Raw genomic sequence first — 20542 nt, 5'->3', positions numbered from 1 at the left:
ATATGAATATGACATCACTTTAATCCTTTAAAAATAATTATTTTGAATTGCAGATAAGGTTGTGTTCATTGCTGTCATTAGTTGGGTATAGTTATGGAAATCAGTGCCTTAGGTGCTTCTGTTGGTAAAGAAAGGTTTCCTGACCTTGATTTTGTGGACAGTACTGTGACAGTGACATTGTCAGAGCTTATGGAGTTGCTGAACAGAGGTGTTTGGAGATGTCGATGCCTTTGCAGAAGAGTAAAGGTCAGCATGTTTAGGTTCCTTACTGTATGGTTGTGAGACTTTTATGTTGACCAGTGACCTAAGGCAGTGACTGGATATCTCTGATACTCGGTCTCTTTGAACAATCCTTGAGTCCTACTGGAATGACTTTGTGTCAAATGAGTAGTTAGTTTAACAGATTTAGATGAGGAGTATCACTTACACTGTGAGGGATTACCTGCGACACTTTGGCCATGTGGCACACTTCTCTGGACATGGTCCAGCAGGATGTAGGTGATTCCATGCTGAGGACTCCACTAGCTGCATTTCAGCTGGCTCTGGCAAATAGGTGGTTTCTTTTGAGAGGTGGGGATAGATCACTTGGCTGCATGGGAGTGTCGCCATGCAGACCTGTGATGGTTGTGTGGAGTGGTGGGTACACCAACCTGCAGCAGCACTGAATGCTCCGAAGACTAAACTGTCATTTAATTTTGGTGGACAAGGAAATGAAAAAGATGGGGTTGTGCACAGGACTGAAAATGTGTGTCCTACACACACATTGATGTAGTCCTCTTCATGAAAGTTATAAATGCTACTAATGTTGATGTGCATTATTTTTACTCCTCCACCAGCGCTAAAAGTGGGGGCTTTTGTGTTGAAATTGTTAGACCATTTTTTGTTTGTTTGTTGTTTGTATTTATAGTATGTATATTAAAAATCAAATCAAAAGAAAATTGTGTATTATTTGAAGAGGTTCCAATACGTATAAATTTGAATAAAATTTGTGTTACAGTTCAAAGTATGCCATAATCAAGGAGCATGTCGGTGTTTACCAAGAAAGGTTTATTTTGATGGGGTGCTGTGGTACAAAGTGGCACCACTCTGGCTTTGCCACAACAATCTGAGTCTACAAACTGCTCTTCAGCAGCAGTTAACATGCTGGATGGGTTGACAAAGGAAATGACAATGTTCACGGCATCGTTCACGGGCATCTCCCCAGTCACTGGTTCAGATATGTCGATGACACATGGGTTAAAATCAAGCAACCGGAAGTAGAGGCCTTTACAGAGCACATCAACTCGGTGGACTCCAGTATCAAGTTCACACGTAAGGATACCAGAAACAGTCATTTAGCCTTCTTGGACTGTGATGTTACGATTGGAAAGAACAGGCAGCTCCAGACAGGGGTTTACAGAAAACCCACTCACACTGACCAATATCTGCTCTTTGGCTCAAACCACCCCCTTGAATATAAGCTCGGGGTGATCATGACTCTTCAACACAGAGCCCTACAGGTGACCACCACTACAGAGGGAAGGGCTAAAGAACAACAATATGTCCGGAAAGCCCTCATAGTATGTGGGTACCCACAGCGGTCCCTGGATAAAGTGCAGAAGTCCCAAAGAACAAAGAGACCAGACAGACAGGAGACAGAGCCAAGAAGAAGAGTGTTTCTCCCTTATTTAGCAGGTGTAGGGGAAAAAACTACAGAGGATTTTCAGACAGCACAAAATCCCAGTTCACTTTAAACCTGTTAACACCTTGAGACAGAAATTAGTTCACCCTAAGGACAGGATCCGTAGTTACAAACAGAGCAATGTAGTGTATTCTATCAGATGTCAGGAAAGCTGTAACAAACACTACATAGGTGAGACGAAGCAGCTGTTGCACAAAAGGCTATACCAGCACCGCAGAGAGGGTGCTGGTGGACCTCAGTCTGCAGTTCATCTCCACCTTAAAGACACTAACCACACGTTTGAGGACAAGGAAGTTAAAATCTTAGCAGGAGAAAAGAAATGGTTTGAGAGGGGAGTGAAGGAAGCCTTGTATGTGAAACAGTTGAAACCCAGCCTTAACCGGGGAGGTGGTCTGAGACACGCTTTGTCCCCTGTTTACAATGGGGTACTCAAGTCAAAGCAATTTCAGTCTTTTGTTCATGGTAATGAGTCATTTACATCATCAGGAGATTCGTCAGGAGAGGCGTCAGTCCCATCGTTAGGAGGGACAGCTGCCCTGTTATTAGGAGGGTGCTAACTAGAGTACAATAGGTGCTAATTAGAGCAATTGCTAGTCACTGCCAATAGCAGTCTGCCTCTCGGTAGGAGGGGTCTGGTTAGGTTTAAAACTCCAGCTTTTGCTGGCTTCTGTTATTCTTCTCTACAAGAGTCAAAACAAAAGTCAGACTACCAGAGCAAGAAATTTAGCTGAGGAAGCTTCTGCGATTAGAAGCAAAATGTCCTCGCGTCAAGCAACCCAGTCCAGTCGAAGATTCAAGCTTCTCTACTATGGAAACCACCTGGACAACTGAGAGCGTTCCCAGAAACAAATCAAGGAATATTTGTAGACCACCATCTGTGCATCTGCAGGTATTAATCAGACAAATGTAACACCATAGCAAGTTAGCTTTGAATTAGCGGAAGTTAACATGCACGCTAATGTCTGCAAAATGTCTTGTAAATGACTCCAGTAGTGTTATCAGGGTACATAAACGGCGTTTTCAGTTTTATAGAAGTGTTTATTTCTTGCTAGCTTTTACATAATGTATGACACAGCGGTTATAATTACACATAAACAAAATGGAGTTTTGCAGCTAGCTACCAGCCTGTGACGTCACCATGCTAATGTCTGCAAAATGGCTTGTAAATAATTTCAGAGGTGTTATTAGGTTCCAAAAACAGTGTTTTCAGTTTTAGAAGAGTTTATTTCTCACTACCTTTTTACATGACATATGAGAAACATGTATATAAACACACAAAACTAAACAATTTTGGAGAGACCAGCCACTGATGTCAAAGTGCAGCTCTACTCTGATTGGCTGTCATGCCTGTCACTCAAACAAAGAACTGAACAGATTGATACAGAATGTGACTTTTTAATCTCTTAAAATAGGTCAAGGTTAGTCATCTTTGAACTTGTCCAAGGTCTCTGTCCCAAGAATGTTTCCTGTAAATTTAAAGACTCTGGGAGTAATAAGACTGGACTTATGCTAAGCACGGACAGACGGACGCAAAGCCTTTGCAATACCCGATATTTGATGACCTCAGGTAAACATGAAAAAAGTTGAAGTTTTGATATTAAACTATAAAACACACAAAGTAATCAAAATAAAAACAGGTGAAATTTATTCAGTTTTAATTTAATTTGGACTAAATTTGAGGTTTTTTAAAGGGTCCCTGCCACGCCATGAGCGCCTGAGAAAAAACAGAACATTGACATTTTTGTGTTTTCCAAATATACATATGCATGTAAACTGAACAGCCTGTTTTTTGTTCAGACATCTGTTCATTTAAAGTAGATTAGATGATACAATTTCTGATTACAGATGTTCTGTATGTGTATTTTAGACAAGAAAGTTTCCATTTAGCATAAACATTTTTCTACAATATTATGCCTGATAAAATTTGACAACACATATAGAAGTAAATTTTTTTTTATTTAGAAATCTCCCCCCCCATCCCATGTGGGTCTACAGATTTTCAGATAAAGATTTGCAATCATTTGCTTTGAATAAAATGTGAAGAATTAGCAATCACAAGAAACTGACTTATAAATTATTAAATATATACAGAATGTACAGAAACTTTATTTTCAGTGATTTTAGAACAAACTCCTGAATTTAAGCACGCTGTGCTGCTGAAATAATTTTTTCATACACAAACACACCTTGCCAGGAATAAATGATCATTTATAAGAAAAGGTGGTGAGTGAACAAACCATTCTGTGTCTTGTAAGCAGCTTATATCCAACAGCGTTGTTGTTGTCAGCTGACAGCTGCGCTTCACATCCTCTTTTTGTCACGTTCAGCTGGAACATACTGGGTTTAGAGCTGCTCATTATTTACACTGTTAATCTCTTCATCAGAAACTTCCTCATATTCTTCAAAAACAATAGATGTATCACTTAAATCTTCGCTATAATTGCTCACTATGCCTTCGCTGTCCGTGTCTGTTGTATTGGTAAACAGAGCTGCGCTGCGACACATTTACTCGCATGACGTCACATCCGTCGCAGCAAAAAAGTAGGTCAACTCAGAGGCGGTAAATTCAAATTCTCAGATGGGTAACAAAACGTCTAAGTCCTTGTTCAGTGTAATTTTATGGTAAAAAACAAAGACAACATGTGGAAAAAGCTTTTTTTTATTCTTCAAGAATATGTAAAAATGTCATGGCATGGCAGGGACACTCTAAATTTCAGGTTTTGTTTTTTAACATCTATTTTTCATACATATTTTGATCATTCAGTTTCAGACTCACTGTCTTTATCTGGCTGGGGGGGGGGTACGATCTTACAAGGAGGTGGAACAATGATTGACAGCCATAGATGGCGTAGCCTTAATCTTCCTGAGGGTCTTCCTCAGCAGGACAGTTTCTCATTTGATTTGCTTGATTTTTTTTTTGTTGTTGTTGTTTCTAGTTTCAATAGCATCATGAAACATGCACCATTTCTCTCCAGGTTACTACTGGTTTGCACAGACAGGTAAGACTAACATTTCACAGGGGTTATCAGGTAATCAAACTCAGCAACTATAACAACAGCTCACTGAAGCTTTAACAAATATCATTAGGAGGAGCGAGCTGCAGCTGGAGTATCAAGGGACATCGTAAAAGTGCAATACGGGTAGTTTCAATTTGGAAAAACCATTGTATTTCTTTAACACAAAAGACTAATGCTGTCATGACCACCAGACTAACAGTCATTCCTCCCCAGGGTGCCCAAGTTCGGTCCTCGAAATCTACCTTCCTGACACTCTTAGTTGTCTCCCTGTTCCAACACACCTGAATTCAATGAAAGACTCGTTAACAGGCTTTTAATGAGCCTTTCATTGGATTCAAGTATGTTGAAACAGGGAGACAACTAAGAGTGTCAGGTAGGTAGATCTCGAGGATCGAACTTGGGCACCCCTGTATTAGGTTATTTATTTATCAGCTGCATTTACTCTACTATCTATCACTAAGCACATGCCCCTTATTTAACCATAGTTTTGGTGAGTTAGATTAAACCTGCTGGTAGAAGATTGTGGGCCACCAAGATAAGTTATGTTTAAAAGTAGCCAACAAAAAGATTTCTTCCAGCCGGTCATTATACACGGTTCAACACTCTATTTGAGTGATGGTAATCTTACTATGAAACTAGAGGACAGCACTGAGGCTCCATCTGTCAATCTGTAGGTCATCACACAATCAATTTTTTATCTTATGGGAAACAGAAATGAGGAGAGTGATGGTGTTACTGCCAATAGTAAAACTGTTACTGTTACAACAGAAATACAGCTATTAACGGTTCTGCTCTTACTGCTGCTCGTACAAGTGATTTTTAATGATGTAGCACTAGGATATTAAAGCCATTAGCAAGGAGAGAAATTTAGATGTGATTCATTACTCTGCTCCGAGTGAGATCGCTCCACTCCTCGCCTCCGGTTTTAGTCTTCATTCTGTTTGCTGCCTTTTTTCTGCTCATTTCTCCATCTCTGATTCTTGCTTTCCATAACTTTTTCATCATAATTTGTCATTCCTCCTCCCCACCGCCCCCCTACACAGACATGCACATACGTTTTTTTTTTTTTATATCTGTATCCTCTGTTTGTCTCCTAAATGATAGAGGATGACTAAGGCTCTGTGGGGTTTTTATTGTGCTTCACTGTGTGTGGGAGGTACAGCGCTAATAGCTCCTCTCACCCTGTCACACTGACTAGTTGGTGCACCATTCTGTCTCTCTGTTTTGTGTGTGTGTGTGTGTGTGTGTGTGTGTGTGTGTGTGTGTGTGTGTGTGTGTGTGTGTGTGTGTGTGTGTGTGTGTGTGTGTGTGTGTGTGTGTGTGTGTGTGTGCACGCACTCAGTCTGGTCCATAAGTATTTGGTTGGTGATAGTTTTTGTCATTTTGCCTCTGGACAACACCACGTTGGCAGTGAAATCAATTAAGACGTGCTTCTCATGTGGGCTTTCAACTTTAATGTGTGGAACAAATATATCATCCTATCCTGGGAGAAATGAAACCCATTTTGACAGATGTTGAAGGAATGGGAGTAACAGTTACAATGAATGACAACTGGAGGAGAGCACTAGTCTGAAGAGGATCCTTGGAAGGGTTGTGTAAGTTCGGGAAAAGGTTTGAAAATAGCAGGCCTGTGCCCTTACAGTTAGTGTGCAGTTTGTCTCTTCTACAAAAAGTTTTCCTTTTCCAAAAAGTGGCAAAAGGCAGATGCAGTTGTAACCAGTTGTGGCACAGACATTTTGGAACAATTTGTCCATGTTGGAAAGTCTACAAAAGCATGTACAGGTTTTCCTTAATGTAGCAATGTGGCATGAAATAATGAGAGACTTGTCCAAACTTTCCAACATTTCTGCTTGAATGTCAAAATCCTGATGCATTTTGTTTACTGTATATCATTGTGGCAACATCCACAATTATTGTATGGACAGAGGGATGAAATTCAAGACTGGCTGGTGTAAGTTCCCCTGCTGTCTGTTGTATTAACTCTGGAAAAACAGTGTGTGATGCCCTTGGGTAGTTCCACATCCTTGATTTATTGAATCACCCACTAAGAGAATCACCCAGGCTCAACTGGTCTACAGTGATTGCTCACATTCTTTCTCTCTCTCTCTCTATCTCGCTCTCACACACACACATTGAAGTCAGCGGGTTGCCTTTCATGGCACTCAACTGCACACCACAAGCAAGTGATACAGGGATTGTAGGCCTTAGAGATGTTGGGAATTGAACAAAGGGTGTCCCAGATGAACTTGAAAGTAAATGTCTAACAAGCAATAACAGAATATGGTTGAAGAATTTTTGATCCTATGTTGTCCTTTGACCTCCACATTAGAAATATTACGAGAACTGCTTTCTTCCACCTGCGAAATATAGCGAAGATCCTGTGTATGGCTGATGCTGAGACCCTGATTCATGCGTTTGTCTCTTCTAGATTGGACTACTGCAATGTTGTATTTTCTGGTTTACCACAGTCCAACATTAGGGGTCTCCGATTGGTTCAAAATGCTGAAGCCAGACGTTTGACACGAAGCAGAAAGTTCGACCACATTACACCCATTTTGGCATCTCTTCACTGGCTTCCAGTCCCAGTGAGATCAGATTTTAAGGTTCTGCTACTAGTCTATAAAATTGTTCATGGACCTAATTAAAGCTTACGTACCGGCCCAGGCTTTGCGTTCTCAGGGTACAGGACTACTTTGTGTCCCTAGGGTGAATAAGAAGTCTGTGGGTCATAGAGCTGTCTCTTATCATGCCCCTCCCCGCGTCAGTAAAACAGTCAGATTCTGTGGAGACTTTCAAGTCCAGACTTAAGACGCACTTATTTTCCCTCTCGTATGCCTAGCATACTGGCATAGTATAGCTCTGCGCTTTTTATTCTTTTAATTAATTTTATTAGGAAACGGAGTGTGCCGCGGCCTCAACTTTACCTAAATTCTGGGTCTTTTAGTGAAACTTTGGGCTAGTGGCCAGCAATCACCTTAGTGTCCTGTTTTTCTTGTTGTTTAATGCTGACAAATTATACAAATATCTACAGACCTACACATGTAGCCTATAGCCTCAGGGAAAAAATGCCAACGGCAGGCAGAGAGAAAATCTTTCCTGTACTATTGATGTCTTCATAACAGCACAGTACATCTGTTGTTGTGGTTAAGAGGAAAAGCATCAATGATTTGGTTGCTGTCCAGGGGCTGTGTTCTCTGAGGGGTAATTGCCAGGAGTGACACCGGGTCACTGGTTTGTCTGTGCTTACTGCTGTTCCTTAGGTACTTCTTTAGGTGACACAGACTTCACTTCTTTATAGTTCCACTCATGGATATTTGGGCAGCAAAAACTGAACCATTTCAGCAACTTGAAACTACATTCACTGCAGTACGATGTCATCATTGATGCTGAAAAACGCATCCATGCCTTTGTCTCCTCTAGGCTTGACTACCGTTTGGGATCTCTGGGAAAAAAAAAACTTTCAAATGCTCCAATACATTCAAAACAGTGAAGCTAGAATTCTGATGGTAATACATACACAGGAACACATTATACCTATACTTCATAACCTTCACTGGCTCCCCATCACCTACAGAATCCATTTTAAGATTGCTCTCATCACCCACCAATGCATCCATGGCAATGCCCCCACATACCTCAAAGACCTCCTCACTCCCCACACATCGACTCGTTAACTCTGTTCATACAACACTAATCTTCTCCGTCTCCCTTGCATCAAGCTTCACACCATGGGAAATAGGGCCTTCTGTTCAGCTGCCCCTCTGTTCAACTGCCCCTCATATTTGGAACTCCTTCTCTGACCATCAGAGGGCTCCACAAACTGTGGAAGCTTTTAAAAAAAAAGTCTCAAGGCATTCCTATTTAGACAGGCCTCTCACAGGTCTCAATAATTTGAATCTGTTGCATCTTAGTCTTTTTATTCTGTTTTATTATTCTGTTTTATTATTTGATTTTGATTTAATTCTATTCTGGTGACTGTTTTTATTTTAAGATTTTTTGTTTTTATTCTCATTTTTCCTTGGCTTTATTTATTTTTTTCCTGTAGCACTTTGAGATTTTTATTAATGAAAGTTGCATTATAAATTAAATTTATTATTATTATCATGACATTGTTGAACGTGATGTCATTGAACATCACGTTCCTTAATGCTGAATCTGGCAAATTTGCTGCTTATAACGAGTAAAACAAATCCTCTGCCTGGAGGAAAAAATAAACTGGCAATGACGCAATGCACTCTGGGTCAATTTTACATAGGGAGAATTGCCAGCAATGTGTCCTTACCTGAATCCATTTCAAAACATTTGTTGAAAGAGAAATCTGTCATTTCAAAAAGTCTCCCACACCCTTAAGACCTTGAATACATAGCAGTGGAAAAATGGCAGAAACTACCAGCAGGCAGCTGTAAGATGCTTCTACAGTAGATAGGGATGCACCTATACCACTTTTTTCCAGACTGACTACGAGTACGAGTACATACATTTGAGTACTTGTTGATACCGAGTACTGATACGAATACTTAAAGATACCATTAGTTTTATGATGACTTTGAAAACATGTTTTATTCATCAGTTGTTCCTTACTTTTTGACTGTAACTGCGATCAGTATCATTAGCTTTGTTTTATTTACAAACATTTCACTTAAAACACGTAACTTCAGTTTTTGACTACAACAAATTGTCCTTTAATGTTAACCGTGTGTTTCTTAACAAACATGACACTGCCAGACACTTAAATGTAACCTGTGGACTTCAGCACTACAAAATATACACCACACCATCACCACATACATCACTAACTTTATTTATGTCTGTGAGGACTAAACCTTTTTTGGAAATGTGACTGGCAGATTCTTTTTGATGAAAAGAAGCTTCTCTGCATTATTTCTGTTTTCATCTACAATGTGTGATACGTGATCCATTTTCTTCCGGATAAAGCGGAAGAAAATGAATGGATGGATGTGTGATACTGAGCTAAACAGCCTTTCACTCTCCACACTATTTTTTTTTTAACTTTTAGCTAAATAAGTACTAGTAACATACACAAATACATACCGTAAATGTTTTTTTTTTTTTCACCAAAGGTGGAATGCGTAATACTGATAAACACGGCATTGCACGCACACACGGTGTCCCGCAGCGTCTCCACTCCACACGGAGGTAAATGGAGTAAATTTAATTTTAACTTTTTTTTTTTCTTTGTGGATCATGGGATAATTTCATCGTGTGCAGACAGAATCGCTTGAAGCCTGTGGTAACTGAGACTTTAATGAGGCGTAGTGACTCTGTCAACTTCTGGCGCAAACTGCACCCCGTGGGGGAGAGAGGAGGTTCCGTCAACAGATTACACCTATAGCGGACCGAGCCGGTCTTGCATCGGCCTGGACAATCACACCAGGGGCTGAAACTCAACAACCTGATGTACAGCCTCTGCCACTGAAACCATTATCCAGTATAGACCCTTAGCTGCTCAGGGTACAGGACTACTTTGTGTCCCTAGGGTGAATAAGAAGTCTGTGGGTCATAGAGCTGTCTCTTATCATGCCCCTCCCCGCGTCAGTAAAACAGTCAGATTCTGTGGAGACTTTCAAGTCCAGACTTAAGACGCACTTATTTTCCCTCTCGTATGCCTAGCATACTGGCATAGTATAGCTCTGCGCTTTTTATTCTTTTAATTAATTTTATTAGGAAACGGAGTGTGCCGCGGCCTCAACTTTACCTAAATTCTGGGTCTTTTAGTGAAACTTTGGGCTAGTGGCCAGCAATCACCTTAGTGTCCTGTTTTTCTTGTTGTTTAATGCTGACAGATTATACTGTATTTCTTGTCTTTCTGATGCCTGATTCTGTTTTTTCTCTCCGTTTAAGGTGCTGCTCCATCCAGAGATGGGTGTGGTATTTGTGCTGAAAACCCTCCTGTCCTGTGCACCAACAGCATTTCCTGAATATTTGTTTTGTGAATTGTTCTGTAATTTGTCTGTAGCATGGCCCAAGCAGAGGGTCAGCCCTTTGAGTCTGGTCTGCTTGAGATTTCTTCCTCAGAGGGAGTTTTTCCTTACCACTGCTGCTCTGGGGGTTAGTAAGGTTAGACCTTACTTGTGTAAAGCACCTTGAGGCAACTCTGTTGTGATTTGGTGCTATATAAATGAAAATAAATTGAATGAAATTGAAACAGAGTGCTTTTGCGATAATGTTAGATGGACAGTTGAAACCTTTGGGAAGGCAATGCATCATTTTTATGTAGTGGGCATCCGGAAAGTATTCACAGTGCTTCACTTTTTCCACATTTTATATTACAGCCTTATTCCAAGATGGATGAATTTCTTTTTTTTTTTTCAAAATTCTACACACAATAGCACATAATGACTATGTTTACTTGCAGCCAATAACCCTTTCATAACCGGAATATTAGCAATAACCCGGTTGCGCACGGCCATGTAAACTCCCGCAAAAACCCGAATATGCTCATATTCCGGTTTTTAAAAACCTGAATAAGACCCCTGTGTTACTCCTTTTCTAACCCGAATATGAGGTCATATAAACGCGCATCGGGATATCCCCATAGAAAGGAACATTATTTTGTGTTCTGCGCATGTCCTATCCACAAGGAATCTTGGTCTTTTGAGTATGGCAACTACTTGTATGCGGCGCGCGCAACCCACCGGACACCACAGAAGCAGAGGTAGAAGAGCATTGTGTTCTGCATCCTTATCAGGCGGGCCAGTCGCGGCACCAGTCACCGCGATTGCTCTGCCTCCGATGCGCTTTCTGAGTCTGCGGGCTTGGTAAACACTGCAGCGGGCCACTCAAACCGCCCCCTCTCTGCTGTGCGGAGCTGCGCCAACTGTGGCAACAGGTCCAGAGACTATGCTCACTGTTTTGATGCGGAGGCAGCCCGCAAGGATAAATTTCTTGCGGAAAAAATCCACAGCGTGGCAGGGTTTCGGTATACCGCAGCCGCAGAGCTCTGTGGCCATGACTTGGATTCTTTGCGGGTCCTGCATCCGTACCCCGGAGGCAGTGAGCATGCGCATTGTGTTCTGCGCGTGTCTATTTATAATCTTCTCGCCCAGAAGAAAAAAGAGAGTGTTTACACAGGAGAGAAAAGTGAGACCATGTTAATGCCTGTTTGAGAAAAGTGTATAAAGTGTGTAGTGAGGGGTTTTACACGAAGCAGGATTTGCACGAATGCCGGATCAAATCTAGCACCGGTGGAAGACGTGCATCACTGTTTAGATGGGGATATTCCAAATGATACCAATGACCATGTATACAGGAGTAACTCTGTCTGCTTAAGCATGTACACGGGTTATTCCTAATGATTCAGAAACCGAAATATTGACCTTAACCCAAATATTAACGGCATGTAAACGTAGTCACTGATAATCTGAAAAAGTTATTTGAGATTTTGCAAATTTGTTAAAAATAAATATAATAATAATAATAATAATAATAAACTAAGAAATCACACATACATAAGTATTCACAACCTTTGCCATGAAGCTCAATTCAGCTCAGGTTCATCCTATTTCCACTGATCATCCTTGAGATGTTTCTACAGCTTAATTGCTGTCCACCTGGGGTAAATTCAACTGATTGGACCTGATTTGGAAAAGCACACACCTGTCTACATATAAGGTCCCACAGTTGACAGTGCATGTCAGAGCACAAACCAAGCATGAAGTCAAATATATTGTCTGTAGACCTCTGAGACAGGATTGTCTTGAGGCACAAATCTGTGGAAGGGTAAAGAAATATTTCTGCTGCTTTGAAGGTCCTAATGAGCTCAGTGGCCTCCATCTTCTGTAAATGGGAGACGTTTGGACCCTCCAGGACTCTTCCTAGAGCTGGCTGCCCGTCTAAACTGAGCGATGGGGGAGAAGGGTCTTTGTCAGGGAAGTGACCAAAAACCAGATGGTCACTCTATCAGAGTTCCAGCATTCCTCTGTGGAGAGAGTAGAACCTTCCAGAAGGACAACCATCTCTGCAGCAATCCAGCAGTCAGGCCTGCATGGTAGAGTGGCCAGACGGAAGCTACTCCTTAGTAAAAGGCACATGGCAGCCCACCTGGAGTTTACAAAAAGGCATCTGAAGGACTCGCAGACTATGAGAAACAAAATTCTTTGATCTGATGAGGCAAAGATTGAACTCTTTGGCGTGAATGCCAGGTGTCATATTTGGTGGAAACCAGGCACCATCCTGACAGTGAAGCATGGTGGTGACAGCATCATGCTGTGGGGATGTTTTTCAGCGACAGGAACTGGGAGACTAGGAAAGACGAATGCAGCAATGTACAGAGACATCCTGGATGAAAACCTGCTCCAGAGCACTCTTGACTTCAGACTGTGACAATTGTTAGTCTTTCAGCAGGACAATGACCCTAACCACACAGCCAAGATATCAAAGGAGTGGCTTCAGGACAACTCTGTGAATGTCCTTGAATGGCCCAGTCAGAGCCCAGACCTGAATCTAATTGAACATCTCTGGTGAGATCTGAAAATGGCTGTGCACCGACACTCTCCATCCACCCTGACGGAACTTGAGAGGTGCTGCAAAAAGGAATGTGCAAAACTGCCCAAAGGTAGGTGCACTAAGCTTGTGGTATCATATTCAAGAAGACCTGAGGCTGTAGTTGCTGCCAAAGTTGCATCAACAACAACAACAACAAGTATTGAGCAAAGGGTGCAAATACTTATGTACATGTGATTTCTTAGTTTTATATTTTTAATAAATTTGCAAACATTAAAAAAAATTGTTTCATGTTGTCATTATGCGGTGTTGAGAGTAGAATTTTTAGGGAAAATTTTATTTGCTCCATGTTGGAATAAGGCTGTCACTAACCATGTGGGAAAAGTGATGTGCTGTGAATACTTTCTGTATACACGGTACTTGAAAAATTGAATACATGTATTTCTGTGTTATAGAAATATAAGTAGAAAGTCCTGTGCATCCTTGTCTAACACAGTCCCTGTGCCCAACAATGCATAAGAGGTGACAGCAATAAGTGCCACAGTCTATGGTCAGCACCATGGGCTATATTGACAGTCACCAACATATAAAACATAAATGATTCTCTTTTTTTAATTTATAATTTTAAGAAACTTTATCACACAATTGTACAAATCAACATCAACATACATATGTCTTGGTAACAGTATTATTTTTATTTTTTTTGTTTAAACAATGTCCATTTTTTCTTTTTTTTTTCTTTTTTTTTTTTTTGTCCATTTATGGTTACCATAGTCTAAATCTGTGCGTTAATTTTTCCATTAAGAATATCTCCTCTGTCGTTGTGAGCCATTGGTCCGTTGATGGCACGTTAGTGGCGGCTCCAGAGATTTTTTTTCTGCAGGTGCTATGGGGGAGCTTGACATTTTTATGAGGGTGCTATGGGTGTGTGTCACAACGGCTTTCTGCTACACCTCTGCCACATTCACAGGCATGCGTACACATAGCGATATTCTAATCTGCGAAGGTCACTAATGACATAAGGAATAACCAAAATCACACACACAAACCTAGGCTACTGTTCAATACAAATATCTACAGACCTACACATGTAGCCTATAGCCTCAGGGAAAAAATGCCAACGGCAGGCAGAGAGAAAATCTTTCCTGTACTATTGATGTCTTCATAACAGCACAGTACATCTGTTGTTGTGGTTAAGAGGAAAAGCATCAATGATTTGGTTGCTGTCCAGGGGCTGTGTTCTCTGAGGGGTAATTGCCAGGAGTGACACCGGGTCACTGGTTTGTCTGTGCTTACTGCTGTTCCTTAGGTACTTCTTTAGGTGACACAGACTTCACTTCTTTATAGTTCCACTCATGGATATTTGGGCAGCAAAAACTGAACCATTTCAGCAACTTGAAACTATATTCACTGCAGTACGATGTCATCATTGATGCTGAAAAACGCATCCATGCCTTTGTCTCCTCTAGGCTTGACTACCGTTTGGGATCTCTGGGAAAAAAAAAACTTTCAAATGCTCCAATACATTCAAAACAGTGAAGCTAGAATTCTGATGGTAATACGTAAACAGGAACACATTATACCTATACTTCATAACCTTCACTGGCTCCCCATCACCTACAGAATCCATTTTAAGATTGCTCTCATCACCCACCAATGCATCCATGGCAATGCCCCCACATACCTCAAAGACCACCTCACTCCCCACACATCGACTCGTTAACTCTGTTCATACAACACTAATCTTCTCCGTCTCCCTTGCATCAAGCTTCACACCATGGGAAATAGGGCCTTCTGTTCAGCTGCCCCTCTGTTCAACTGCCCCTCATATTTGGAACTCCTTCTCTGACCATCAGAGGGCTCCACAAACTGTGGAAGCTTTTAAAAAAAAAGAAGTCTCAAGGCATTCCTATTTAGACAGGCCTCTCACAGGTCTCAATAATTTGAATCTGTTGCATCTTAGTCTTTTTATTCTGTTTTATTATTGTTTTATTATTTGATTTTGATTTAATTCTATTCTGGTGACTGTTTTTATCTTAAGATTTTTTGTTTTTATTCTCATTTTTCCTTGGCTTTATTTATTTTTTTCCTGTAGCACTTTGAGATTTTTATTAATGAAAGTTGCATTATAAATTAAATTTATTATTATTATCATGACATTGTTGAACGTGATGTCATTGAACATCACGTTCCTTAATGCTGAATCTGGCAAATTTGCTGCTTATAATGAGTAAAACAAATCCTCTGCCTGGAGGAAAAAATAAACTGGCAATGACGCAATGCACTCTGGGTCAATTTTACATAGGGAGAATTGCCAGCAGTGTGTCCTTACCTGAATCCATTTCAAAACATTTGTTGAAAGAGAAATCTGTCATTTCAAAAAGTCTCCCACACCCTTAAGACCTTGAATACATAGCAGTGGAAAAATGGCAGAAACTACCAGCAGGCAGCTGTAAGATGCTTCTACAGTAGATAGGGATGCACCTATACCACTTTTTTCCAGACTGACTACAAGTACGAGTACATACATTTGAGTACTTGTTGATACCGAGTACTGATATGAATACTTAAAGATACCATTAGTTTTATGATGACTTTGAAAACATGTTTTATTCATCAGTTGTTCCTTACTTTTGACTGTAACTGCGATCAGTATCATTAGCTTTGTTTTATTTACAAACATTTCACTTAAAACACGTAACTTCAGTTTTTGACTACAACAAATTGTCCTTTAATGTTAACCGTGTGTTTCTTAACAAACATGACACTGCCAGACACTTAAATGTAACCTGTGGACTTCAGCACTACAAAATATACACCACACCATCACCACATACATCACTAACTTTATTTATGTCTGTGAGGACTAAACCTTTTTTGGAAATGTGACTGGCAGATTCTTTTGATGAAAAGAAGCTTCTCTGCATTATTTCTGTTTTCATCTACAATGTGTGATACGTGATCCATTTTCTTCCGGATAAAGCGGAAGAAAATGAATGGATGGATGTGTGATACTGAGCTAAACAGCCTTTCACTCTCCACACTATTTTTTTTTTTTTTTACTTTTAGCTAAATAAGTACTAGTAACATACACAAATACATACCGTAAATGTTTTTTTTTTTTTCACCAAAGGTGGAATGCGTAATACTGATAAACACGGCATTGCACGCACACACGGTGTCCCGCAGCGTCTCCACTCCACACGGAGGTAAATGGAGTAAATTTAATTTTAACTTCTTTTTTTTTCTTTGTGGATCATGGGATAATTTCATCGTGTGCAGACAGAATCGCCTGAAGCCTGTGGTAACTAAGACTTTAATGAGGCGTAGTGACTCTGTCAACTTCTGGCGCAAACTGCACCCCGTGGGGGAGAGAGGAGGTTCCGTCAACAGATTACACCTATAGCGGACCGAGCCAGTCTTGCATCGGCCTGGACAATCACACCAGGGGCTGAAACTCAACAACCTGATGTACAGCCTCTGCCAGGGAAACCATTATCCAGTATAGACCCTTAGCTGATTGACAATAACTTCTTGAGATATTCTCAGTTACATAATTGAAAATCAGGGGTGCCCATCACTTTCTCCACAACTGTATGTGGATATTTTTATTTCAAAGACTGCAAATATGGCAAACTGGATATCAAAATGACTCAAGCTGTATGGGCAGTATTTATTCATAAAGACATTCTGACATCTGCTAATATATACTGCTGTGATGATTTTCCTCAACTGGCATTCATGTCAGTTTCTATAATAACCTGTTGAATGTATTGCGTTGGGTTGTTATCCACAACTCCAAATCCAGCCTAAAGGGCCACCAGGGTATTTTTGTCTAGTCTCTCTCTAAAGGCTTGTCTGGCTTTGTTGATCTTCTAGGGGCCAAGCAATAACAAAAGAATATACTAGCATAGATTGACAGAGGCCTTTCTTTGTCCAGTTGAGGGATAATATGGGTTGATGATAATGAAGATGACCATCAAGTTAAAGCTATCAGTCTGTGCTAAAAATTGATGTTCAGTGTTTGCTTTTAATACTAGTATGCTGAGAGAGGTGAATGTCAAAATTTTTATGAAACTAACTGCTTCAGGGGTGGCGTGGTGACTTAGTGGTTAGCACTGTTGCCTCACAGCATGAAGGTGGTGGGATTACTTCCTGCCTGGTCCTTTCTGTGTGACGTTTGCCTGTTCTCCCCATGTTTGTGTGGGTTCCCTGCATGTACTTCCTCCCATTTCCAAACATGTGCAGGTTAGGTGCATCGAGTGTGTGCGAGTGTGAATGAGTTTGTCTGGCTGTATATGGCCCTACAATAGATTGGCATCCTGTCCAAGCTGTGCCCTGTGTGCCCTGCCTCTTGCTCCATGGCTGTTGGGTTATGCTCCAGCCCCCAGTGACTCTTAGCTGGAGGCAGTGGGTATAGAAAAGGAATGAATGAACTGTACTTGAAGGATATATATATATACACATATACAGTGCATCCAGAAAGTATTTACAGTGCTTAACTTTTTTTCCATGTTTTATGTTATAGCTGACCAATGGCATTAATAAATAAAGAACCAAAATGAAGTTTTGTGTGTTTTCCATTTTATGCATCCTTTAGTGAATCAATTCAAAGAAGTACAGTGAGGAAAATAAGTATTTGAACACCCTGCGATTTTGCATGTTCTCCCACTTAGAAATCATGGATTGTCTGAAATTTTCATCTTAGGTGCATGTTCTCTGTGAGAGACATAAAATAAAAAAAATTCCGAAAATCACAATGTATGATTTTTTTTAAGAATTTATTTGTATGTTACTGCTGCAAATAAGTATTTGAACACCTGTGAAAATCAATGTTAATATTTGGTACAGTAGCCTTTGTTTGCAATTACAGAGGTCAAACGTTTCCTGTAGTTCTTGACCAAGTTTTCACACACTGCAGCAGGGATTTTGGTCCATTCCTCCATACAGATCTTCCCCAAATCTTTCAGGCTTGGAGTTTCAGCTCCCTCCAAAGATTTTCTAAGATTTTCTATTGAGTTCCGGTTTGGAGACTGGCCAGGCCACTCCAGGACCTTGAAATGCTACTTACAGAGCCCCTCCTTAGCTGCTCTGGCTGTGTGTTTGGGGTCATTGTTAATGCTGGAAGACCCAGCCATGACCCATCTTCAGTGCTCTTACTGAGGGAAGGAGGTTGTTTGCCAAAATCTCGCAATACATGACCCCATCCATCTTCCCTTCAATACGGTGCAGTCGTCCTGTCCCCTTTGCAGAAGAGCACCCCCAGAGTATGATGTTTCCACCCCATGCTTCACGGTTGGGATGGTTTTCTTGGGGTTGTTCTCATCCTCTAAACGTGGTAAGTGGAGTTGATTCCAAAAAGCTCTATTTTGGTCTCATCTGACCACATGACCTTCTCTCATGCCTCCTCTAGATCATCCAGATCATCACTGGTGAACTTCAAATGGGCCTGGACATGTGCTGGCTTGAGCAGGGGGACGTTGCTGCCCTGCAGGATTTTAAACCATGACAGCATCATGTTACTAATGTAATCTTTGTGACTGTGGTCCCAGCTCTCTTCAGGTCATTGACCAGGTCCTCCTGTGTAGTTCTGAGCTTTCTCAGAATCATCCTTACCCCACAAAGTGAGATCTTGCATGGAATCCCAGACTGAGGGAGATTGACAGTCATCTTGTGTTTCTTCCACTTTCTAATAAATAATCCTAACAGTTGTCTTCTACCAAGCTGCTTGCCTGTTGTCCTGTAGTCCATCCCAGCCTTGTGCAGGTATACAGTTTTGCCCCTGGTGTCCTTAGACAGCTCTTTGGTCTTGTCTATGGTGGACAGGTTGGAGTGTGATTGATTGTGTGAACAGGTGTCTCTTATACAGGTAACAGGTAAGTTCAAACAGGTGCAATTAATACAGGTAAAGAGTGCAGAATAAGAGGGCTTCTTAAAGACAAATGAACAGGTCAGTGTGAGCCAGAATTCTTGCTGGTTGGTAGAGGATCAAATACTTATTTGCAGCACTAACATACAAATAAATTCTTAAATCATACATTGTGATTTCCGGATTTTTTTTTTTTAGATTATGTCTCTCACAGTGGACGTGCACCTAAGATGAAAATTTCAGACCCCTCCGTGATTTCTAAGTGGGAGAACTTGCAAAACCGCAGGGTGTTCAAATACTTATTTTCCTCACTATATATGTGTATATATATATATATATATATATATATATATATATACACACACACACACACAAATACTTATTTTCCTCACTGTATGTTGGCAGCTTAATTCCATTAATGTCACTCTAAACACACAGCAGCAGTCCATTTTCAACCTTTTTTTCCCCTACTTTTAAGGCATTATTTATAATGTCTTCATATTGGATCAATAGTGAAAGTCATCAACATGCTGAAGCAAGCAGCCAAAATTCACTGTTGGTTGAAACTATCGATACCAGTGCCCTTTACATCTTTGAAGAACCTTAGTGTCAGGATCGCTGGTAAATTAATACTACGTGAAACTGTCAGTGTAATAAACTGATGTTGATGGCCAACTTGCTCAGCAGAGTTGACAATGAATTGCTCAGAGACCACATATTTGCAATACGATTGGATCCCTTAAATGTATCTACAACAAAATTTACAGCATGTGTCATGATGGACAATTACAGGATACATGTGCCATAATTACGTACAGTATATGTGTGTACGTGTTTGTGTGTGTGTGCTGTCTGTCTTATCTTCGAAAGAGGTTTGAGAGAAATTTTTTTTCCTCATCTTGATTACGTCATAATTTGAGGAGGAATGCAGAAATAAAGATGTTATTACTGCACTTGCATCTCACGTGACGACCTGTGGTATGGAATGACTTCATTTTTTAAATATTGAGCTTCTGCCAAGAAGCAAATTTATGAGCTCCTATAGAGCATGCCACGTTGAAATATAAACATGTTGATCATCTAAATATATCAGTCAAACTTTAATCCAGGGCAGTTGTAGCTGATTATCAGAGGTGAACAGATGGAGCATTGTTTCACCTCTTTTGGTCTCTGTCTCCTTAGATGACTTGGTGTATGAAGTACATTGGTTTTTCACAAGATTGCGTGGAGGAGACACTGCGACCCAACTGGCCAGCATCGACAGATTTGGTGTCGTGAGAAAGGAAGTTCGTAACTCCTCCAGTGACATTTCAGTGGAACGCAGAGATGCCCACACCTACATGTTGAACATTCATGGCACTCAGGACAGGTGAGTATACTGTAATTGCATGAAGGTTTGCTTGATCTAAATGTTTTACCACTCATATCTACAGGATGTTGTTGTACCCTTTGAAGCTGAGAGGTATTATTTTGTGCTCCCAGTTGTAATTGGCATGGCAAATCTGATCCAAG

The 20542-nt window shown here is 40.7% G+C and overlaps 1 protein-coding gene across 1 annotated transcript in view; it reads left to right on the top strand.

Annotated features, from left to right (window-relative positions):
- Positions 1-20542, top strand: part of si:ch211-132g1.7 (prostaglandin F2 receptor negative regulator) — a 317262-nt gene that overhangs the window by 266401 nt on the left and 30319 nt on the right. The window contains exon 12 of the mRNA XM_034173857.1: positions 20213-20399. Within this exon, the coding sequence (XP_034029748.1) occupies positions 20213-20399 (187 nt within the window). The remainder of the gene's footprint in view (positions 1-20212; positions 20400-20542) is intronic.

Source organism: Thalassophryne amazonica, chromosome 1 (genome assembly GCF_902500255.1).
Source record: "Thalassophryne amazonica chromosome 1, fThaAma1.1, whole genome shotgun sequence".
NCBI classification, from domain to species: domain Eukaryota; kingdom Metazoa; phylum Chordata; class Actinopteri; order Batrachoidiformes; family Batrachoididae; genus Thalassophryne; species Thalassophryne amazonica.
Note: the sequence above shows the minus strand (reverse complement) of the source record. Positions and strands in the feature narration are given on the sequence as shown.